The sequence below is a fragment of the Mya arenaria genome, chromosome 8, assembly GCF_026914265.1.
Source record: "Mya arenaria isolate MELC-2E11 chromosome 8, ASM2691426v1".
NCBI classification, from domain to species: Eukaryota; Metazoa; Mollusca; class Bivalvia; order Myida; family Myidae; genus Mya; species Mya arenaria.
In genome coordinates this window covers 34203417-34228821 of record NC_069129.1, presented here as the reverse complement: position 1 = coordinate 34228821, position 25405 = coordinate 34203417, and the positions used below count along the sequence as shown (strand labels likewise).

Below are 25405 nucleotides of genomic sequence, written 5' to 3'. Positions count from 1 at the left end.
GTTTTTAAAACTACATTTGCACCCATTCCTGCCAACTGTAATACAAAAATTCCTAAAAACGAAATGCGCGGACCTGAATGAAATAGAGATAAAACATGCATAAAACCGTTCAACCGTAAAACGACGCGATTCCTCTTTGGGAATAAAGCATGTAATGTTCAGTTGCATATATGTAATAACCTTTTTCGAGAAATAAATGGTAACGTTAGGTAGCTGGCGGGAGCCAAACCAGTCCATACTTATACGCCTTTGCACTAAGAGTTTAAAATAAACTGAGCTGTACGCGGGTAATGCCCCTATCACACAAGGCCACGTTCCCACTACGTCTTCATCAGAACTTGGCCAACGCAGAAGGAACACAGTAGACACCGATAAGGACGTGGCATGGTCTTTATGGACGTGAAGGACGTGAGCGGACTTTGAACATGTTAAAAAAAACGTAGTGAGGACGTGGTCGAATCAGGACGTAGTACGAACATAAGAACGTTTTAACGACGACATGTACGTAGTGACTGCGTAACTAAAACCTAGTAGGAACTTGATTGACGTAGTGCAAGCGGGGTACTGGACGGGAAATATTAAATGGCGTTCTCATCGCGTTTTCTCTAGGTTGTCATTGCGTTCTTACTACGTCGATGGAGTTCTCACCACGACCTCTACACGCTTTTACTACGACTATGGTACGTTCGTGTCACGTTGCAGAAGACCTCGTTCGGTTGTTATATAATACGTTCCTCCGGTGTTTAACAATTCTTAGACACGTTTGTATCAAGTTCTTACCACGTCCTGTCAGGTTCTAAACAATGATCATGTGTAAATACGGGATTCAACTCCCCTATTACTTCCTTTTATACCTACACTTAATGAAAAAGGCCAGTTATAAATAGAACACGGCAATTTTATCTCGATCGCATTTACAAATTAATTCAAGTCATAAGAACGTAATGAGGCCCTGCTAAGCACTTGGTATTAAAGCGCATGGTGCAATCTTCCTGGTCGTAGAAAGAACGTACAATGAACGCATTGATCGTGGTGGACGCGTGTAGATGCGTGCAGTAAGAACGTATTTGGAACGTGTGAGACGCATAGAATGCCTGGCAGGGGCGTAGTAAGGACGTGGTATGAATTCGAGTAAAGCATGTTGTTTTTTTAAGAATTTGACCGCGTCCTCGCTGCGTTCGTCGAAATTGCCAGGACGTAGTGCGGTCTTCATGGTCTTCGTCTGGTGTGATGGGGTATAAGTTGATTATCCGCTGCCAGTATACACATGCGATAAGAGAGGAATGCGTGATGATGCGATTTTATGCAAAGATTCCATTTTCAATTTTGCTCGCTTCTATAATAAACCACACTGAAGCCTGATCTTCACCTACCTGATAATGTTGAACAGCGCGGAAATCAGTCATAACGGTGATTGCATACAAAGTTGCTAAAGGCACGACACAACTGCCGATAAAAAGTGCACAAACGGAGGAGGTAAATTACTGATAAAAAGTACGCCAATTACTGCCGGTAACGTATTCTGGCTGATATTCTTCCATCTCATTCTGGTGCGTCGTCGCCAAGTCAACACACAGGAACGACACATCCAGTAGATGTCTTATTCGCTCCCTACACACATATAGCTGTCATGATGGCGTCACCAAAGCTCGAACACTCAAGACAAACAATATACTGGCGCATAGGTGACCTTATTTTGTTGTCTTGGCACCAGAAGGTCAACTACCGATATTAGCCACCATAGTGACGGGTGTGTATGTCGATAAATGACGATGAGGCACCAGCAACAGAGCTATCAGGGATCAGCAATAAACACCCTTCCTAAAAGGTCCCAAGCAAACCTACTACTAGTGTGTCAAATTTGTATTATTTAGCTTTCTCGCATGAGGCCCCGCTACCTCCCCAAATATCGTGTTTTCTTCAAGGCCGGCGAGTTGCGTCCTTTTCAACATCGAACTCCTGCTTATATATTTCTTGCATTTTTTCAGAATTTATTCAACTCGCTTTTTCATTTCAATTTAATATATAAAATTCTGGGCCCATTCCTTTCCATGTTTGAGTTGTGCAATGCATTAGCAATATACAGCACAAACAAGTCAAAATACAAGGACATTCGAACAAAGAAACTTGATTTGATCAAGTGGGCTTGACAAAAATAAAAAAAATACAATACAACAAGTATTTGTGTTTTCGTCTTTTTCGAATGAAAAGAAAAGAAACAAAAGAATGACGAGAAAGGGGGCAAACGAATATATATTATTTTGTCCCCTTTCTCGTCATTCGTTTGTAATATAATACTATATATATTTTACATGGTAAATAACCTCGTTATTTCGCTGAATTTTGTCGATTCTATTATTTGTTCAAATATGACAATTCGATACGGCGAAACAAATGGATGGGGCCGTATTCAATAACCTCATTAGATCTGACTTAAGTTTAAGAGAAGAACCTGAGTGTTTTGATTGGTCTGTAAATATAACTGACCAATAGGCAGAAAAAGAATAATGAGGCATATGGTTATCTAAGAATAAGGATAAGAATAACATTGAATTCTCCCCCTGCAGGTCAGTATCAAGACTGCACCGATGAGAATTTGATAACATCTTACAAAGACGGCGTGTGTTTTGTAGGATGCAGATGATAAGAGACTGGCTTGGAAAAGCACTTTCTAGTTAAACGGTTTATGTTTGATGTTCACTTAATTCTAGGTAACTAGTAACAAAACACCCCCAATGGACACGATCATCTGTGATCATAACTTATCTTTCTCGCTTATAAAAATGAGCAAATACCACATGTCTGACTGATTTATTTCATGTCTGACATTATATACATCATAAAATATCGTACATGTATATACAAGGGATCCAATCACCAAAACATATTTACAGTATTATACATCAATACAACCTTAACATAGTCGTAAATAGTGACAAACACACATACACACACACACACACACACACACACACACACGCACGCGCACACACACACACACATGTATTTATAGAAATTATATATAAAAAATCAACAGAAAAGCATCCAATCCGTTAATAAACTGTAACAGGTTTTTATTACACGATTTATGCATATTTATTATATGCTTTCGGTGGTTTATAAAGATTGATCAGTGAAAAAAAAGATATTTCATTGTTTAAACGGAGAAAATATCCGAAATGACATTCCTTTCACATATCATTTGGCGCGCTTTACTGATAAACTTCAATAAAATGCTCTTTTTATATCATTTTAGCATATAATAATAAAAAATCGTTTCAGTCCGCGAGCACGAACACCAAAATTTAGCCACTCTGTGAAATATATTGCGATCTTACACTGAAACAAACAATTATCTTCTATAATAATAATCTTCTTTAATTTAATGGGGTCAAAATTTAAAAGGTCAGCATTTAGAAAAATGTTCTATCGATGCATTTTAATGAAAGATAGACATACGAGTTCAATGTCATGAAACTGCTTGTCACCTTTACATTCTTAAATGTCTATTAGTCTTTATTGTCAATGGGTTTTTAGAAAATCAACGTATTTGTTGATTTTTCACTTCCTTTCGACTGCTTTACTTCTTTGCAAATATAAAACATTTTTAAATGTAAGCTGTCAAAATAACTCTTTCGTGACAACGAAATAATTTAGTATAATCACTTTTGCTTATTATGTGCCGTATTGCGGAAAGGCTGTTATTGCTCGGGTATTAGAACGACTCGTGGCCCAATCACAGTGCATGTCCTTTTTGACATTAACTTGACCGATGTTACTTTGCATTACAGTTTGTCCTTCTTTGTTTGCCAATTGAATTAATGTATTTCCTTTGAAATTTATATTTTCATAAAATACCGAGATGTCTTAAGAGTAAGTAAGTGATTGTTTCCGTGTATATAGCTGTTTATATTGGTAGCCTGTGGATTCTTGCTCACTATAGTAGATACTGATATTATTATCATCATTATAATTACACAAACTTGTCCAAAAAACAATTATGCTTCGATATATAATGATATAAGTATCTATCATGTGTTTATAAAACATACTAAACTTCATATTTTATCATGCAACGTCGAAACTATTGAAAGCATTGTTCTGCAATTTATGAACTAGTCCCTAAGTTGGAATATTTCTAAAGTAATATCAAATATAGTTGGCGCCCTTCTGGGCGCCGACTAATAAGAAATGGCGCGTTGTTGCGCGTGACTCACCTTACATGGGGGAGTAAGATGAGTTTTTCCAGCACCGGTCACATGACCGGAAACACATTGTCCGGTGTGCAAGAATATAAGTATCTATCATGTGTTTCCGGTACGGATAGAAAAATCCGACCCGAGGGCACGCGCGTATGCCGGTAACGGGGCTTGCCGAGTTACCGGTCACGCAGCGTGCCCGAGGGTCGGATTTTTCGATCCGGACCGGAAAAACATTGATTGATATTTTTTCTTGCATACCTAAAATTGTGGGAAAATTGACATAGAAAACGTACTTTTGTACATTTTACCAAAATGCGCGTGCGACGTTGTGTACTGCCGTCATAAAGCGCAGTAATTTTAAATCACTATCGACGTCAAATAGTCCCTTTAAAAATCGCGCTTTTAAGATTATTTATTTTCAATTTTAATTAAAAGTATTGTAAACTTATATTTTTGATTCCGCTTTATTGAAATTGCATACTATACCTTTCATAAACCATACAATAAAAGAAATAAAAAGTGGCGCGTTGTTGCGCGTGACTCATCTTACATGGGGGGTGTAAGATGAGTTTTTCCAGCACCGGTCACATGACCGGAAACCCACGTCCGGTATGCAAGAATATTTGTGTGGTTATAGTTTCTCCTTATTAAGCCATACAGTTTGGTATATGATCACCGCATAGCTGAACTTTTTGTAATAATAGTTTTTGATAAAAACTTTAGTTGAACTCATTCAGTACAACATAAATAACCTTTTCGCCATATGTTTGCCCAATAAAGTGAAATTGGTTTAATTGTTTCATCAGATAAGTCTATTTGGAGATACATTGAGACTACTAGAGTTTCTTAAATGAAAATCATGTTGCTCTTATTGCCTGAGATGTAACATGTATTCTAGCTGTATGGTAAAATGTTATGGTTTCCGCTTAGAAAATGCTACTTCCTCAGGCTTTGTTGTACAAAAAGTTATCATTGAAATAGTACAGTAACTATTATCTATAAGCATCAAGCACATGTTGCAGGTGTGAACGACTTTCACCTTGTCTAAAGCAGATCAGAGTACTTTGAAGGAGTTCACGTAATAAACGCATATTTTTTTAATAATGCAATTTTGTACCTTTTCCCACAATCCGTATCTCCACACTTTGTAAATAGCTGTTTGTCGAAAATCCATTTCTAAAGCCAGATTAACAATTATTGATGATATTATTGTCATTGTTAAACACACTGAACACAACTTAAAATTGTGACAGGACGGTAGTTTACAGGTTCTTTTTATCTCCTTTATTTTTGTAAATTGGATATATTATTCCAGTTGTCCAAACGTATGGAATTAAACTACTATTGTTGAACAATAGCACAGCCACAATATTTTATATCATTGTGTGGTAAGTATACTGTATGTGCTCATTTACAATTCCAGTGTATACGCATATCACACGTGTCCACGCGCTGCACCCATGTAGCAGCATGTTGCTATGTTTATGAATAGATGGTGATGACCTCGGTACCGCTGCCTCGCACCATGAGTACGCGCCCTACATCCTCCGTCAATACCTCCAGAAACTCCATGTCTGATACGAAGTTAAAGATAAACATGTACAAACTCATACATTCTACTATAAAACCAATGATTGCTAGACAGTTGATCGATCGTCTTGGTCTTGGTACCCTGGGACCAATAATACACCCAGTGGTACCGTAACACAGCAACTATGCGCAGTTGTTCACTGCTGGACTTGTTTATTTAATCTAATTTGATAAAGATGAACATTCTATAACATGAACTCCTATACAGTTTGTACTCATATCAGTAAGGATACAATGAAGGTCACTGTTGTCGTCAGTGGCGCCTACGTGCGGCGGTGGTGGGAGGTTGACAATGACAAGTTGAGCGTCGCAAGAGTTTGCTCGGATCAGCTCGTTCAAGCGAACCGCCGTGTGCATCTGATGAACATTTTCTTCAGTCCTGGGACGAAGAACAAATAGAAATCAGTTCTTTTTTAACAAATTATCATTATCAAGTTTCTATAACGAAAACCAAACATTCAGGCAATATTTGGAAATACATGTAGAAAAAAATATTCAACTCGGGTGAACCTACGGTATATGCCTGTTAACTGGTTCCGCGAGAAACTTCATGGTGCTTGGCCGCTTACTACTAGAGGGAGTAAATGTGTACTGCTGGGTTTCCCCGTCATCCTCAACATGGGGCAGGTCGATCTGTAACAATAACAGTACCGAAAGTGTCAAACGAGCGGGCGAGAGGGATATACATGAGGGGAGTTAGTGCACGTCAAGTGAGTCTACAAAGGGTATAAGTAAAGTTTAATTAATCCAGGCGACCATTGCGCGGAAAAATGTTAAAACCGTTGTGTTTTTTACACGTTTTCACTTTCATTTATTTTCACTGACATCTTCGGTTGCAAACTGAAAACAAAAATTTCAAACCATAGCAGGGATAAGCTTACCAGCCCCTTTTGAGCATAACCAAAAGATACCTTGATTTCATGCCTGCTGCCTCGGCGGATATTATCGACAGTTTCCAGTTGCCTTTGAGTGGCACTCTCCCGTCTGTCCTTGAGTTTATTCAGCATTTCCGCCCGTTGCTCCATCTCCAGTGTCCGCTCGTACGTGTACTCCGATATGTCTGTCTCCGACTGGAAGAGAGGGAAAAAACATTGACGTGCCTTTTACATTGTATAAGATAATCGTATCCTCATACCTTCTCTGGAAAACTTACCTGTTCATGGCACCATGCAGCAAGGGTTTATGTATATTCCACATACAGGTCTTTTGTAAAACCCCTGTATTTGGGCACGCATTGAACTGGTCAGATCATAGTGACGAATACATAGCTTGCACACCAAGTCAAGCCTCCAAGTTAAGTCCTTACAACGTATCTAAGAATAACATAATACAAATTATCATGGTCGCGGTTGCAGATTACGGGCTTAGTGCGAGACAGCTGTAACTCATAGAAAAGCAGAAGGCGTCACAACAGTCTTGTGATAAGGTTTTCAAATTTAACGATCTAATAGAAATCGGAAATATAAGAAAAAAGTAAATTTGGATGAAGTCTTTACCAAACAAAATGATGGCTCTCTTAATGACTAATACGCCCTCCCCGTTTTGATAAGACATATGTTCGACACCCGACCTTACCACGCTAGGCATCGAGTATCACCAGGTTGATACCAACACCAGCTTCAAGTCTGGCCGGGCTTCATTCTGATCGAGGTAGGAACTTGGTGATCCATTTCTAGATTTGACGAGGTTGATATTTCAATACTTTGTTTAGAAAGAAATACGTATACACTACCAATTCGACAACTTCAACCTCCGCCTCTATTCTGAGCTGATACATAAACTTCTGTAGGTCTTTCTTTAACTGAATGGTATTTTCTTCAATTTCTGGAACAGTGTTAAAGTTTCCAACAATACAATAGTATATACTCTATTATACAATGCAACTATATGTGCATGGATACGCCCAGTGATAACAAGCTACTCTAATAATAATAATAATAACAACAACTTTATTTAACGAAGATTACATACTAAGTGTACAATCATTACAGACATACTACTTATTTCCAGCATGGCCTTCACACAAAAAGTATTATAAAAACTTATATACTAAGTTACATATTAAGCAACATAAAAAACATACAATCACACTATCACTATCATACATTTCTTTGACAAACACAACTCAGTTTAATATGATGATTATAAATTACAATAATTTCATACTGTAAATGATGTAGATATATTCAGTAAAACCTCATTCAATCAATATATTTTCAACATTTACATATTTGATAGTATCCATTACAAGTTGTTGCAAGAATGTCATATACGTACATTAACACAATTCACAATTCACAATTCATGTAAACAATGAACTTTTTATTATAATGTGAATTAAATAAAGTGTCAAGATTGTTTTTCATGTGATAAAATTATTCTGCCAATAAGTAGCCTTTTAATGCATGTTTAAAGGCTGGTAGCTTAACTTTACATTTAATGTATGTAGGAAGAGAATTCCAAATTTGCATTGCTTTATAGGCAAATGTATTTTTGATATAGTTTGTTCTAGGTTTAACAACAAAAAGATCCTTGTTTTCTGAAGAACGCAAGCTATAGTGCTCATTTTGGCAAATGTTAACAATTCTGTGAAGTACGAAGGAGTCAAACATTTCATGCTTTTGAAAACAAGAAATGAAAGATGATAATAGCATCTGTCCTCAAAAGCGAGCAACCCTGACTGTTTGAATATGTTTCCACAGTGGCTAGTTCCCGACTTCATTATTAGCTTAATCGCTCTTTTCTGAATATTAATGATTTTTGTGGTATCTGAGGAATGTGTAAGTCCCCAGACACTACAACAGTACTCTCGTATGACTAGTGTTATTTGGCTTGCCTTTGTTTGAACCCTTTTTTAACGAAATTGATGAACTAGACTACCTTTAATGAGACTACAATTAAACTGTGACCTATTCATTGTATAATAAGCTAGGTATCAGTCAAACGAATTCTGAAACAGACGACGTAATTATACATTGGGTTCGTGTAAATAAACGATTAGGTAGCTTTTAAAAGTTAATAAATGTGATAGTAAAAGGATACGGGCGACAGTGAAGACCCTGAGCTTGCAGTTTTTCCAGGCGCGGTGTTGGCGGAGGAGGTAGGGCAATAGGAGCAGCAAGCCGCCATCGTGGACTATCCACCAGACGTCGATGGTTCCCCGCATCTTGGTCTGGTTGTCCGGGAACTCAGTAGAATCCTTCACTACCAGCAGCGCCTTGCCCATAGCCTCTATCACCTCGACAGTATCTGGTTTAAAAATGGTTAGCAATATGTGTATTATAAATACGCAAACTATTACATGTGATTTATATCATACAGTTAAACTAAGATTTTCGGTAAAATAAAATAATTCTGTGAAAAGTTATCAAAATGGTTAAACTTGATCTTCTATATTATAGCAATTAACATTTTGAATTAAGTGCAAACGTCTAGCCCAGCAGGCGCAAGACGTCAACCCGCGCCAACTGACTGTATTATGGCTTAACGCCAACTGACTGTATTATGGCTTGTCAACCCGCGCCAACTGACTGTATTATGGCTTAACGCCAACTGACTGTATTATGGCTTAACGCCAACTGACTGTATTATGGCTTAACGCCAACTGACTGCATTATGGCTTAACGCCAACTGACTGCATTATGGCTTAACGCCAACTGACTGCATTATGGCTTAACGCCAACTGACTGCATTATGGCTTAACGCCAACTGACTGTATTATGGCTTGTCAACCCGCGCCAACTGACTGTATTATGGCTTAACGCCAACTGACTGTATTATGGCTTAACGCCAACTGACTGTATTATGGCTTAACGCCAACTGATTGCATTATGGCTTAACGCCAACTGACTGCATTATGGCTTAACGCCAACTGACTGCATTATGGCTTAACGCCAACTGACTGTATTATGGCTTAACGCCAACTGACTGTATTATGGCTTAACGCCAACTGACTGTATTATGGCTTAACGCCAACTGACTGTATTATGGCTTAACGCCATCATGACTGAAAGTGTTTCTTTTTAAATACCAAAACATACGTAAGGTAGAAAAGATTGCACTTTCTAATCACGTACACACTCCAACCCAACGTTATTCAAACGTCGAACTGACGCCCTTTGCCTGCTGTTTAAGTCACTAGACATTGGGTGAGAGGATTGCTGAATCGCTAAGTACCTTGACCGTGGACAATACATAAATAGTCTAACGACTAACGAATACACTGTTTGCAAGATTAACAGGTTGGAATGGTCCGTACGTATAAAATGTTTGTATGGGATGTTGTGTGTATCGTTGTTTTGCGCGTGTCTCCAGTCTTCAGGCCATCCAATCATCACCGTGTTGGGCCGTAGACCTCCAAGGCCGGCAGTCTGCACTCTATAATAGTTAACACACCCATACGAGCATTCCCAGCACAAAAATACATACAAGGATACATTGAGATTAAAGCAATGTTTTATGGGGTATCAGCCGTGAACATATTACAGTACTGTGATATTAACTATAGTTTGAACACTCAATAAGGTCAATGTACATAGTTTGAACACTCAATAAGGTCAATGTACATAGTTTGAACACTCAATAAGGTCAATGTACATAGTTTGAACACTCAATAAGGTCAATGTACATAGTTTGAACACTCAATAAGGTCAATGTACATAGTTTGAACACTCAATAAGGTCAATGTACATAGTTTCGATAACATTGATCATATAAAAGCTAGTGTATCATTTCAATAAATAATGATATTTATCACTTTGAACATAACCGTTACAATGTACGATTGAAAATGAAAGTGTGTATTAGTTGGCAAACACAATATTATATTTGTACTAATGTACCGGGGTCGAATTAATCCAGAACTATTTGCGATGTATACATATTTAATTTAGCAGAACTTACATTACACCTGGAATAAATAGAACAACTATATAATCGAATGCTTTTTTAACATGAACACCGATTTGTCCATGTTATTGCACACGTAAATTGCAACTTACAGGTAAGACAGCCCGTCGAGCAGGCTTTTGGAGACGAGCACGTCCTTGAAACCCTTCACATTTTCCTGTTCCATTACCTTCTGAATGTTCTGCGTGACGAAAATAAATATAGAATAACAATATGTTCAAAACGTTAAGTAAACGCACTTCTGGAAGAAGTAAACAGTTTTGATTGACGACTTAACTTCTACATGTTCTAAAACGAATACTTCAGTGTGTGTATACCACGTGATAAATTACGTCATATATATGCTACGTCGGAAGGGAACATTTTGCATAAAATGAATACTTAAAACAAAGATAACTTTTCTTTTACTACACCATTTTAAATGAAACAAAGGGCAGTCTATGCCGCTTAAAGAGCCCCGCCTTCGTTTTATTACCGGAGTTTGATAAGGTGATTAGTTTTATCAAACACTTCGACAAACCTGTTTACAAAATTATGTTTTGACAGTGCTCCGTCTGACGGGCGTATTGAGAAAAGGTTTGACGAAGTGTTTTAAGAAACTGAACTCTCAATCAAACTCTGGTAAAAGACCGTAGACTGCGCTGTGTTTCATTTAAAATGGTAAAGAAATAGTGAAGTTATCTTTGTTTAAAGTCTTTATTGGAAGCAATATATTACCTTTCTATGTAGCATTTATGACGCAATTTATCCCGTGGTATTCACACACTGTACATTGGAGCATAGTACGCAGACAGAATTTTAGGGAACACGGATCCGCTACAGGTAGTTATACTATACCCGGCATGAGGCTGTTAACACTAGTTTGTACTGTAACAGTTTTTTAAGTCTGTTACGACAACAGTTTTAGAGAAAAGCAGACAAGTATCTTCAATTTTAAGAATTTTAGTGATACAAAGTACAGTTCACCTCTCTAGCCCTGTCAATGTCGGGCGCCCTTCGTTTAACATCACCGTCAAGGACACTGCACACCAACACAAACCCTTTCCCTTGAACATAAACGCACGAGGGTTTTACAAAATCCTCTATATGTAATATAAATAAACTATTATCTACTTTAATTGTACTCACATAACACATACATGTAATGAGAAATATTGCTGGCAAAGATAACTTTTCACATTCTTTTCACATACATGTACAAATGTTTTCGTCCTACCTGCCTTCAGCTGACCAGCCAAAGTTATCATTTTCTGGTACTTCGGTATCAAATGATCGTTCAGCTTGCTCAGCACCAGCATCTGTGGCCTGTGGTTTTAAAGCGTTTCATCAGGACATTATGCATTATAACGGGCGGAGAGAGATATGTGTCTATTCTACTATGTGAAGCTTTGTTGATAGAATGTCGTATGTTCAAAATATCGAAACAGTTCTAACCGGGGCAATAAATGAAAGCCTAAGTTTATGTTTTTGAAGCTTAAAGTTATTTCATTCATACACTACACTTGGCCAATAACGAATGCCCAAGACAAACATATACCTCCAGTTCTTGGTATGGGGCTTGGATTGCTGGACCTTGAGCAGTGAATAGCGGGCAAGGGACATGGCCATGCCTCGGATACCGTCTCCCCACTCCTTCTCTGCACTGAAATCATAAATGAAGTGCTTTATGTATGGAATAGACAAGCTTTTTGAAAACAGCCCCTGATTGACCCCAAAAAAGGAACAGAGAGTGAAAGACACAATTTTTCTCCCACCTCAGATAAGTAGATCCATTAATTTAACCATGCTAGAAATTCTTTTCTCACACCTCAGATAAGTAGATCCATTAATTTAACCATGCTAGAAATTCTTATCTTGCCCACGGGCGAAGATAAAATTCCCGTATGGAACTTCTTTTAGTGGTCACCACATTGAAATTACCTCCCTTGTTGAAGACTGTCGTCTGTAGCGCATCATGGAAACCTTGTCTTGTGGCAATATTTAGAACGCTAGTTTATTATTTCTCGCTTCAAATGTCACCAGAAAACAGTTTTCACGCATCTTTCAAGAAATAATGCTTCACTCTTCTTAGAACTATTTAAAGACCGATCAGACCATTAACACACTGACAACCACGAATTATCGCATATCCGTTCGCAATTATTTTCACTAAGCACAAAAGAGTTCCAGCAAAAAATACATTTTAACTAAATTTTGTTGAACTGAGGTGGGAGAAAAAGCATCTACCATAGCCGCTCGTGTAAGATAGGTACATCCCGACCCTCGCGCAGGGTGTTTTGCGGAAACTCGGTAAACCTCGTTTCTGCAAAACACCCTACGCTCGGGTCGGAATGAACCTATCTTACACTCTCGGCCATGGAAGATACTTATAATCTCTACGTATCTACTCAATCTAGTCATATTATAACGTTTGCGTGTCCATATGTATAATTCAATTATAATTACCAAAATGTATCACAAGAAAGATATCTCATGAAAATACATCTCAGTTTAGGTTTGGACCACGTCTTCCATTTCTGTGTATTCTTTATCATTATATGGTACTAGTAAAACTAAAGTAACGTGTATCCGTACCCCTTGTATTCGATGTACTTGTAGATTCCGCCAGCGAGCACGAAGGCCGCCAGAGCAAAGTACCAGCTGGAGATGATCATTAGAGTAGTGCATAGGCCAACACCGATCAGCGATAGAGACCTGGGGTCGAAAAGCTTTACAAATGTGTTGCAAATTACAGTAAATTGGAGATAGCTCGGGAGGTCGGGACCGGAAGTATACCTCGATTTACCCGATGTTTGGGGTAACAGACTCATGAGCCGCTTCCCCAGTATACCAAAACTATTGGATTTAGACACTGCCATGGCTTAGTTGTTGATTTAAATTTTATAGTTTAAACAATCATACGACAAAAAAGCCTTTTGTGAATTGAAAAGATCATTTATCTGACACGATGCAATATATCAAACATTTGACCAATACTGACCAGTGGTAGAACTTGTAACGGGGCCTCCAGCTAGGGGCTCTCAACAAGGTCTGCACAGCGCACGCCATGTTCACGAACAAATAACACATCAGGAAAAACCTACGAATGAAAAAGCACTGAAACATAACAGCAGCTTATGTTTCATAAGCATTAAAACAGGTTGGTTTATCCTTGCTCTAGTCTATGACCTTTCGACGCAATGGTACTGCCATTGAAAACTCTGGATTTGGAGGGCAAGACTTGGCGTCATCAATATAATCTGACACATCATAGTATCAACTAGTTGGTATAATTAACAAGTTCTTAGCATTGCGCTTGCTTTCTAACTGCTTACATTGTAATGACGGGAGTGACGTGGTCGAGATTGCCGACAAGAACGCCTGCCTCCGCAATACCAACGGTGAGCAGGAGGGCATAGAAGGGTTCCCCACGTTTCGTGACGGAAAACACCTTGAGAAAGGGCACGATTCCATCCTTGGAGATCGCGTACAGCAGTCGCGGCGCAGCTACAGGAGCAGAAAAGGTTGAGATTAAGTTAACATGTCTTTGGCTATGCTTTACAGCTTCAATCATGGCAGAAATACATTTTCAAGATATTTACATTTTGCTGGATGTTTTATTAAATCATTATATGATGAAATATTTTACCAATTTGTTCTCTCTTAAAATTAATGAGTGAATAAGTGAATAACTATTTATAATGGTGATGGATATGCAACCCTTATCGTAATGTTAAGAAATAAACAAGCAATAAATTAAAGGTCTTACGCACAGTTGATTTCTGTTCTTTTACCTGATTATGTGAAAAAAAGGAAAAAACGACAACATACTGTTGATTGACTGTAGGCCAGCGCCGATTGTGGAAAGGAAGGCTCCAATAAGAACCATCCACTTGGTGGGCCAGGCTACGTAGGCCACCACCAGGCCACCGCCAAGAGACTCGCCCAATCTATAGATATACAAAACAAAGAACGAATGGTTTTAGCAGATATGAATTTGCAGGAGTTTCCTGGCCAGAAACTAGTTATTTATACAAACAACATATACAGTTGGAAGCCTCATTTCATTACGACAACAATTCATTTCGGAAGTAAATTTCGTGACAATGTGTGAGTACTTACTTATCCCTGAGGAGGTCCCCTTCGATGCAGGATGCAAATCCTAATGTTAGGGACAGATCTGAGTAAAATTAAGGTACTTTATATTGCAATGATGAAGGTGGATACAAGCTTATAGTTTTATATGTAAACTAATTTTATTCAACATGTGTAATATCCATCCACAGTGTTGTTTTTTGTTGAGTTACAGCCACATATGGATTTGAGATAAACTTTACTATGACGTAACTTATTTTGAGTATTCAGTTAACAAATTCGCTATACGGGTGAGGGATACAGACGGCGGATGTTGATAGTACGGCAGCGATTGTGCCAGTGGGTATGGACTTCTGGGCATCCTTCAGGTCCCCCGACATGTTAGACCCCGTCATTATCCCTGCAATAGGAGATATTCATATAACAGACTAAGACTACAGGGGGGTGGGGGTAGAGTACGGCGGCGATGGTGCCCCCGGGGATGGACCTCTGGCTGTCCTCAAGGTACCCGGTATTTGAAAGTAATACACTTCAACAAATGAAAATGTGTAATATAGAGCTTGGTTGAATCTGCGCGTAGAAAATCTCGGGCTATTCACAAACTTGTATCTTTACGGACATGCCTATAAAATCTCCACGCAACAATAGAAATATGATAAATAGAATTTTAATGTTTGCTGTGTATTTGATGATGGAATGAAGTTTATCCAAAATCCAAATAGTCTGTCAAAGTTTTCATGTACGTGATCATTAGAGGAAAAATTCCTTTCAAATATATTATGTAATCATGTGACAATCTAAATAAACGGCAAAAAAAAAACAGTTTTGTTTATAGGGCCATTATAAAAGAAAAAACTGTAATTATCCCGTTAAAATACATAGTACAATTCATGTAGATCTCAATATTGGATAGAACAGCGCACGAAAAACAATTCAATTAAAAAAAAACTGCCTTGGCGTTGTATGCACATGTACCTGTGACGGATGGGAAGTAGATTGCCATGAGGACAGTGAATGTGGATGTGAGGTCGGCTATGATCTCCCCCCGGTCCCGATCCCCCGGTACCGTCTGTCCGATAATGTTACCCTTCTCCGTGTACCGGTGGGGAATGTTTTCTGGAGATAACGAAACAAACGCGGCATATTGATTGTGTTCATCTCGCCTGTAAAGCCATTCGGAACTACTTTAAATTTTCCAGCGAAATTATCCTCGGATGTATGACGGTGTATCAATGAAAGTAGTTCGTATTTTTTTAATGAAAGTAAAAATAAATTGTAGTGTTTTAAAATGTATTCTGTATATCTAAGTTTAAACTGATTGCCAATGATGTGAATTATTGAATAAATAGTTACGATTCCTTAGAGTAAAGTCATAAGGTTTAACTCCTAAATTACTACGCGATCTACTTGCAGCGTGGTTTAATTTTCTGATATTATTTTATAAACCGCCCATATACATCCGAGGTTGTTTTCGATGGAAATGGCAGAGGAGCTTCGAATGCTGTAAAGCATGGGGAATTAAATTTCCTTGCAAACCATGTCAAATGTCAGATACTATACGTACAGCGTGTTTGTGTTTATAATGATACACATAATTATGATGATACAAATTCACGTGCTCAACCTCCCTACGATCTCATTCCTTCAATTCCCTGGTTTCTACCTATGAAGTTGCCACTGGTGAAGCCGGGTATGCCGGGGACAAGGCGAGTCTCGTGCTCCAAGAAGTACGGGTCACAGAACGTGCCGTTCTCCCGTACCGTGCAGTAACGCGCGAACAGCGGCCCGCTCTCATTCCGCGTGCACATCATCGTGCCGTTCACCGTCACCGACGCTAACGTCAAAAGCCGCTCGCCGAGGTAACATATCCTGAAGAACACCTCTTATAATAGAGTAAAGCGTAACCTCGCATGTACATGCATAGGACAAGAACAATCTGTATAGCCAAATGCACTTATCATCAGGCAAGGAATAGTTTTTTGAACGCAATGATTTATTAAGAAGATTGTAATCAAAGCGAAGTAAAAATGTCCCTACTTGACGCTTCTTTCTGGCGAGGCGATGAACAAGCCGATGTAGATACAAATAATGGAGATTATGACGCAGAACAGCGACACGGGCCCGAACTTGGCCACGAACTGCACTCCAACGAAGCAGAGGAGAAATAAGAGTAGCAAAAGACACGTGCCGTACACGCGGTAATTGTTGATGGCGTTCGAGAGTTCAGTGACGTCACCAAATAATGAAATGTTCGGGGCTATAAATGTCTGAAATTTAGAAATAAAGAAAAACTTTTTTTTTCAGTTATGGTATAACGCAGTTTAAATGTATGGTGGCATACTTCTGCCACCAGATAACCATATAACTAACTAGTTAATTAAGAGGTTAACTAGTTACGTAACTAGTTAACATCTTAATTAACTAGTTAGTTATATGGTTATCATAACAGGAAATAAATGCATGTTAGTGCCTACAACTGCCATCCTTGTATTATTGTACCAGCTTAATGTTAAGTGGATAACTAGTTACGTAACCAGTTAATCACTTAAATAACTAGTTAGTTATGTAACTAGTTACGTAACTAGTTAATCACTTACAACTTATCCAAAATATCGCTAACTGGTAACTGGTTAACTAGTTACGTAACTAGTTAATCACTTAACATTAAGCTGGTAAAATAATAAAAGGATGGCAGTTGTAGGCACTTACATGCATTTATTTCCCGTTATGATCTTTTATTTACTGAAAAAATTAACTAGCTACGTAACTAGTTAACCACATAACTAACAAGTTAATTAAGAGGTTAACTAGTTACGTAACTAGTTAACCTCTTAATTAACTGGTTAATTATATGGTTATCTGGTGGCGGAAATATGCCACCATATAAATGAGCTTTGCTATGACGTACTATCAATAATGAATAACAATGGTAATACTTTTCTAATGAAACAGATCCAGTAACGTTGTGTTGACCAAGTGTCTATGTCAAAGAATCATTGCAAAATGGAACTGAAAGACACGCGCTTATTATTTTTAAAGCTTATGCATGCAATGTGTTTTGAAAGTCGAACGTGGTAAATGCAGGTACCAAGCCAAATATACATATTGTAATAGTGGTCAACTCACCACAAGGATCTCAATGGCCCCTATGACGTACATGGAGCCGGCCACTGTGAAACCCAGGTAGAAGAGACATCCCACGGCGCCCCCAAACTCCGGGCCAAGCGCCCGGGAAATCATGAAGTACGAGCCGCCTGCAGGCACTATCCCGTTCGTTGCTATGGCACTCATGGAGATTGACGTCAGTGTCGTCTGAAAGAAACGAATTATATCATTAAAACATACCGTTTCCTTTACACTTGAATTATTAGGAAATAAAAATGAATACTGAATAGCAGAATATACCCCAGCCATTGCCAATGGGAAGATTCGCCCAAATTACACCCCTGAATCCTGATACGTAATTGACGTTATGTGTGCTATTACAGTTAATGATAAAACATGTTTGAAGTATTTTAATCTGTCTTAAAACATATGACTGAAACTAAATATCTTATATCTTTATATACAGTTAATTCTCAATCCATACAGAACCCAGACTTTCCTAATTTGCATATTACCAACCAAGTTAACATACGTACTATGAACGTACTTCCGTCTATAACGGACTGTTATACTATGAACGCACATCCGCCGCCTGCAGCGGACCGTTTTAAGCCCCTGTCACACTGTGGCGACTTTTGGCTACGAGTTGTTGCGAGTTTCAACTCGCCTAAACTCTTCAGGTGTCGTGTTGGACTCGAATCCTTGTCGTTGCATGTCGAAGACATGTCTCCTCATACAGAAAGTACTCGGCAAGCAGTGCCGAGAACTTTAAACGGTTTAAAATTATCGTACGGGTCTTTTTTGGCGAGATATAATTCACCAGCACTTGTGGATGCAAGTCGTGACAGTGTGACAGGGTCTTTACATTACATCACCCTCCGAGAAGACTCGTCCCTAGTCTTGGTCTGGGAAACTCAAGGGTAAGGCAACGCCGTTCTGGCAGTTGTCAACATCCCACCGCTGCCACCATTTGTAACGTGCGACACCAACAGATCCCTTCAGGGTCGAGCATGCTTTTCTCTGAAGGGATCTGTTGGTGTTTGTTGACATCGCACGTTACAAAACCGATAGATTTAATTTGATACAATTTCTTAATTCTTACAGTACCTTATGAAAATCTCAATATTAAATTGGCATTTAATCTTCACAACCACCACACAAACACCCAAAAACAACAACAACTACTAATGTAGAGCCCCTTTTGACAGTTATATCATGTATTTTTAACTCACTGACGGGGCATAGCTTGTATGAAGTTTTCCAGACAGAAAAAAAAGGTCAGAAATAAGTCTTTAAGATTGGAAAGCAAGACAGCAATGATGCAGATGACAATTCCAGACAACATGATCCCTATTCCTCTACCATGCTAGTCAGGGGACATGCAAAACCCCTTTTCATAGCTCATTATTAATCATTCACATGTGCATTATCCATTTGCAGAGTAGTGAACATTTCTAAAGAGACACATACAGATAGTGAAACGTGTACAGACTGACACAGAGACAGGGAAATGAGATGAGTACCCCTCCATTTAAAAACCAATGGCCACTTTACATTCATTGGGTACGACTGCATGTAAGTTTGGGTAGTTTTACAAAGATAATCTCTTTACCACTTTCTTACATTTACAAATTATATTATACAGAAAAGCAAGTTAAAAAAGAGAGCATTCTCACAACATTATGGCCTCTGAGGACTTTGCCAGATGCATAGGCAGTGGTCGAAATTAGCACAAGCCCACAAGCCCTGCACTGGTAAAATGTCTTCCAGGCTTGCTCTTATTCTGAATTTTATATAGCAGGGCTTGGTAACCAATTTGATGCCAACGATAGTATAAGAATTCAGGATTGTTCATCCAGAAGTCTCATTTAGATGACTGTAAAGGCAGGGCTTTTTCACCTTCTGTAAAATTAGTCTATGCCCTAATTTCCAAAGACGAAATTTACCAACAAGTAAACAAGCACATATTTTTAAACTTCTAAAAGATAAGCATTGAAATGAACCAAATTAACCTCTTTGGTCAGTCACTTTCCGTTTTGGGGAGGTCTTTGTCCCAGTGTAGTAATACAAGTAATTAAAATTCCCATAAATTGTAAGAACAATGTACCTCTTCAAAAACTATACTAAAAAGCCCACAAAGATGTTTTAAGAAAACAAACAATTGTAAACTCATGCAAAAAGTTTCAGAAAACTGAAAACAAGGTAAATCATAATGGGTAAGGGGAAACCTATGTAAAATATTTCATGACCAACAACTGAATCTTTTTTCAGACCCTGCGAAGATGCCCTTTTAACAAATATAATTTTTTCGATGTTGACCTTAGAAGAACTGCACACAATTGATATTAGCTACCGGTCAAGGGCTACCAACCAGTGGAATTACGTAGTTTTTTTGGTCAATCCTTTCTTAATCAATTGTGCGAAGAAATTTTGACAGCATGAACTTTGACCTACTGACCCCAAAACAATACGAGTTATCTACTTGTCTAGGGTAACCTACACGTAGATTCTTATTCGGCTAAATCATACAGATGAAGTTTCATCTTCTTCAAAAGGGGCATAAAGTTCTAACATGGAATTGGTTGTGAGCGAGCACATTTTATACAAATTAATACAAACTAAGAAGCTGCTAGTGCCCCTTCAACACAGGATTTGAATGGTGTTTGTTTTTAGCTCGATTGGAAAAACATGTGCCCACTTCCCCCGATATCCCTGTCACAAAATAATGATGAATGAAACAACTTAAAACACAAGAAAATATTCAGTACATTTCTGGTTTTCATCTCCATGGATTTGGCTTGTGGGTTCACCTCTGAGTGCTCGCTGCCATAGCCCAGTCCATCTGACCCGATAATCTGTGCAAACATCAACAAAATAACATGGCGAAAATGGGCTAACATAACAGTAGGTGAACATACATTTGACACACCCGACAAGTTCAGTAAATTGCGTCAGCATCTTATTTTCATTTTGTATTATTTTTCTCTTTATACAAATTTTGTCCTATTTTTAAGATGTTTTTGATAATTCTGAAGATATCCAATTGACGTGTAGTCTTAATGATGCATACACACACTGAAAAGTAAGTATGCTGAAACAAGTTCCCCGAATGTCAAGCTTACAACATCAATGAGTAAACTGCTAACACCACAAACTTACATTTTTGGATTCTAATTTCATAACTCGATTTGTGGCACTTACTGCCGAATGTTCACTGGCATAAAGATGCCCACAGGCACCTACATGTAGAATCTGAAATGCACTTAAAACTTGCATCTGTATTTTCGTGCAAAACCCCAAAACATCTGAATAAATATATTCAGTTATTTTTTAGTTACCGTATTTTCCCGACTATAAGACGGGGAAATTTGGTCCCGATTTTTAACCTTAAAGTAGGGGGCCCGTCTTATAGGCAAGTCTATAAGAATTTCATAAAGAATAGAGTCATAATCAGGATCATTCAACATAAGGTATTCAACTGACTAATTTATTGTCTGTTGATAGCGACCTAATAAAAGTGACACGATCACACCCATCGGATTAAGACGACCATATGCTTTGTTTCGCTACGATGAACACCCGATATAACGCATGATATCGGTCCAAACACATTGTTTTTCACAGGAGACATATTTTGCCACCTTTAAAATTAAATATATTTTGACAATTGTTTTTTAAAAAAATGCATTGTTTTTTTCCTATGTCGTAAATAAAACATACTTTTTCCTTACTATAAGGCTTTGCATATATCATGCACATACATGTAACTGGCAGATTTCAATACATATTTCATTAATCGTGACATTAATTTATCCGCAATCATCAATGGTTATTTATTTCTCAAAATTTGAGTCCCATTATCTGCAATCCAAACAAACGAAAATTTAACTCATTAACACATGTAATGGAATGTGTTCTGTTTGTCGGCTGCAGATCAAACAGTACAATTTGTGACATCACAGCACGAACTGTGTAAAGATCAAAGATGCACTGCAATGGTTTGTATTTAAATAGGTCAATCAAATACCGTATGAACCCACATAACTCCCAAAATTGCGTCTAGGCTGGTTCAAACATACCATACCATCGGAAAATAAAAATCAATAATCCCAAGCAAATGAACAAATTTAGTTGATAATTGACTGTTTAGCTTGAATATTATCACAGACTTGGAGAATTTAAAATGCTGGATTTGCTTTAAAAATTGACCCGTCTTATAAACGAGTCGAGACAAAAACACCAGATTTCATGGGCAAAGTTAGGGGGTCGTCTTATAAGCAGATCACCTTATAGTCGGGAAATTATGGTAGCAACCTGGACATAATAACGTCCATCATTCCTATGCAGTAGTAGTCAAAATCGAAAGTTATGTTTTCAAGAAAAAATGTTTAAAAAAAATCATTTTAAAGCATATTTTACATGTAACAACGCTCTTCATAAAATCATGTTTTGTTCCTTTTTTAGTTGAGTGTTTTAGTTGAGTGTATAAATTTTAACTCATTAAATGCAAGCATGCCTTTGTAAAATGTCATATAATAACATTGAAGAATATTTTCATGAAATACAATTTGAACATGGTTTAATTTCATTTTAAGGCAAGTATATATAAATTTGAACTCTCATTGCAAGCATGCTTTTATTAGTTTAAAGGTCATAAAATAAGCAAAAAGTCAGACGTGTCACACTCTGGTAAACTTCCTATCACATTGACCAAACTTTCCTTTTGCCAGTCATAATGTCTAGTACAAAATGATTGTCAGTTTCAATCTGATAGCTTTCAATGAAAGTTTAGTGCAGTTTTTATCTATTATATATGTTCACTATATTATCCAAAGAAATATTTTTACAGCTTGCTAGAGATGCCTTGGCAACTACATGTATGTCTTTTCTTTCTTTTGTTGTGGTTCTTGGCAATTATGTTGTTTTAATATGCCATGCTGACACTCTTCACTCAGACAGTATGTATTTTTCTCACATTTTTCCAGAATCCGTACTTTCTTTTTTTTTGAATTTTTTGTCTCGACTTTTAGCTACATTTGGAAGGACACATATTTCCTACATAGAAGACCACAAGATTGGGATGATTATCGTTTTGACATATATCAATAAATTACATGTTTATAAATTCACTCGAAATACTTGCGATAAAATGGCAACTAAAAATCAAGACTTCTGTTGATGTAAGTGAATATTGAAATGTCAAGAATTGATACAAATGTGTTTGATTCCTGAAACTCTAAGTTTGACAGTGTACCTTTGTGGCCCAGCCAGGTAGTCCCCACCGTGTGGTAAGGAGGCGGTGACTGCGGAGAACGCCAGCTTGGTCCACAGTACGATCTACCACATCGATACCCTCCACAGCCTGATTCAACTTGTTAGGATACTTCCGAAACTGAGCACGAACAACCAGTTCCCAGGGTTCACTGAATACAGAAATGATCACATTACTTCATCAAGCATGGCAGATGAAATTCACACTCCTTTACCTATTCACTAAGTCTATATTATAATTAGTATTGCATGGTGACAGTTTAAAACTAAGTTTCATCTGTTTGTGACATCATATATTAAAGATTTATTCCCATATTGTTATGTATTCCATGGCAGAAACGACCCACACATGAATTTAGAACAATGCTTTCGATCATGATCACAAATCTTTTTGTCAATAGTGATATTCCCAAAATTCGAGCCACTGTTGAACTTGATTATGCAATATCACCATCGTACATCGTGACACAGATTAGAGTGAACGGACTATCTCAACGACGGTGTTGATTTCGAATTATTTAAAATTAATAAATAGATTTAAACATGAACTTACTCAAATATATGTTCGGCTGTTCTGATTTTCATTGTTAAGATATAAAATGCCTTCCCAGACACAAGTCCTCACGTCCCTCACGACCTTAGTTTTTAAACAGGAAGTGCCCAAGGCGATGCTAAAACACGGTATCCGGTTTCTAGGATCGACCGGTATCCGGCCTATGTGATATTGGGATATCATCAGATGAAAACTCCACTCATTGCATGACCCATACGTGTGGCATTTTTTACTAATTGTTCAAGAGTAAACATGTCATAACATTGAGATAGTCCGGGTATCATATTTCCAGCAGTTCACATGTTTGACATATTTTTGGCGGACGAATTGTGTTGCCGATGTCTGGTGAAAAAAAATGAAAATCTTATTAGTTTTTAATATTCTACAAAATGAAATTCAATATGTAAACATTATGTCTTAAAATGTATGCAATTTGTCAATGCTCATGTTTTTTTTTTTTTTTTTTTTTTTTTTTGTTTTTTTATAAACGATAAAATATGAAGTTTAATAAAGACAAGTGTAACTAGTAACTGAAAATTGAATATGTTCAAATATACTTTACAGCTGGCCTTTTGTTCTTCTTATTTTTATTAAAACAAACATAATACTGTGTAAGCATTCCAGCTATCTTGATTTGCGACAGGCGACGTTAAGGTGTGAGACTCGTTAGCGAAAGTCCTCTCTGGTGTATTATGCACCACTTAGTAATTACAATATAAACAAGTTTGCATGTCCGACTCATTTATACAACTGTAGTTATTGTTCGGAATGAAAATTCATTAAAAGTTACCCCCCACTGTTTAATAACTTTGATACAGATTATACATTTTTTGAAGGTGGCTAAAACCCTTCGCGTACCAATTTTGCGTTGGGCTTAGTATGCATATTCTTTTTTCTTCAAATTATTATTTATTGATATTCGATGATATTCAAGGCAAAAAGCGGGGTATCATTTGGCGTCACAATTCATTTTGAATGGCAGGCAGCCATTGAAACTATGGGCTAATTACACATCAGAATCGTACATCTTGCATGGTATTTTTCTTGCTAACTTGACAGATGTACACTACTCACTTTAACTATTTGCAAATATTTATTTAATCAAGTGTTCCTTGACTTTTTTCTGTTCAATATGAGGCCGAACCTACCTGCGGTCATTCGTTTGTTGCTAACTTCAAACCGCATGCCCGATTCGAAAAATTGCATAACAAATCATAAACCTGCTGCTGTGAAGCATCCAAATAAAGCGAAACAATGTCTTCAAGGGACGGCTGTGGGCCTTAGCCAGTAGAATTTGCCATGGTAAGGGTGGCAGCTGCTCAGTCTCACTGTCCCCATGAATAATAGTTCGTGTTTTTAATAGGGATATCAACATTTCTGCACGAAGAAAGGTCCCCTTCACTCGCACAAATCTAGTATGACGTACAGAGGTGACCATTTTGGAACTGGAAATCGCATCTTCGTGTTCACAGAATGTGATTGATAAAAAGTGTGGTCGTTTGCATAATTCATTTTTTTTCGAGTTTCTTCAAAAACATCATTTCGCCTAGCAAAAATTCTATAAATGGTAAATTATTTACTTTTAGTTATGTTTCTCATTTGCTACCCTTCGAAATTAATTTTTAAAAAGTGCTGTAAATGATATATATATTATTTTTTAGATATTTTTTGTAAAGAACCAGCTAGAAATATCCTTTTCATC

At 37.6% G+C, this 25405-nt stretch overlaps 2 protein-coding genes across 2 annotated transcripts; both read right to left on the bottom strand.

Moving 5' to 3' along the window:
* Positions 1 to 2794: 2794 nt before the first annotated feature.
* Positions 2795 to 18604, bottom strand: LOC128244155 (solute carrier family 12 member 7-like). Its single transcript, XM_052962171.1, has 22 exons — positions 18452 to 18604; positions 17901 to 18086; positions 16812 to 17041; positions 16438 to 16643; positions 15750 to 15890; positions 15076 to 15174; positions 14802 to 14859; positions 14511 to 14629; positions 14015 to 14186; positions 13681 to 13779; positions 13275 to 13394; positions 12238 to 12342; positions 11917 to 12005; positions 11667 to 11746; positions 10793 to 10881; positions 10051 to 10169; positions 8835 to 9041; positions 7525 to 7616; positions 6704 to 6862; positions 6307 to 6425; positions 6026 to 6171; positions 2795 to 5776 (listed from the first exon to the last, which is right to left on the bottom strand). Exons 1-22 carry the CDS (start codon positions 18602 to 18604, stop codon positions 5685 to 5687), a joined length of 2880 nt encoding a protein of 959 aa, XP_052818131.1. The 3' UTR covers positions 2795 to 5684.
* Positions 18605 to 19130: 526 nt separating this feature from the next.
* Positions 19131 to 23817, bottom strand: LOC128244586 (PRELI domain containing protein 3B-like). The gene is made up of 3 exons (XM_052962580.1): positions 23704 to 23817; positions 23134 to 23302; positions 19131 to 20734 (listed from the first exon to the last, which is right to left on the bottom strand). The coding sequence occupies exons 1-3, from the start codon at positions 23733 to 23735 to the stop codon at positions 20549 to 20551; spliced, it is 387 nt and encodes a 128-aa protein (XP_052818540.1). The 5' UTR covers positions 23736 to 23817; the 3' UTR covers positions 19131 to 20548.
* Positions 23818 to 25405: the final 1588 nt, after the last annotated feature.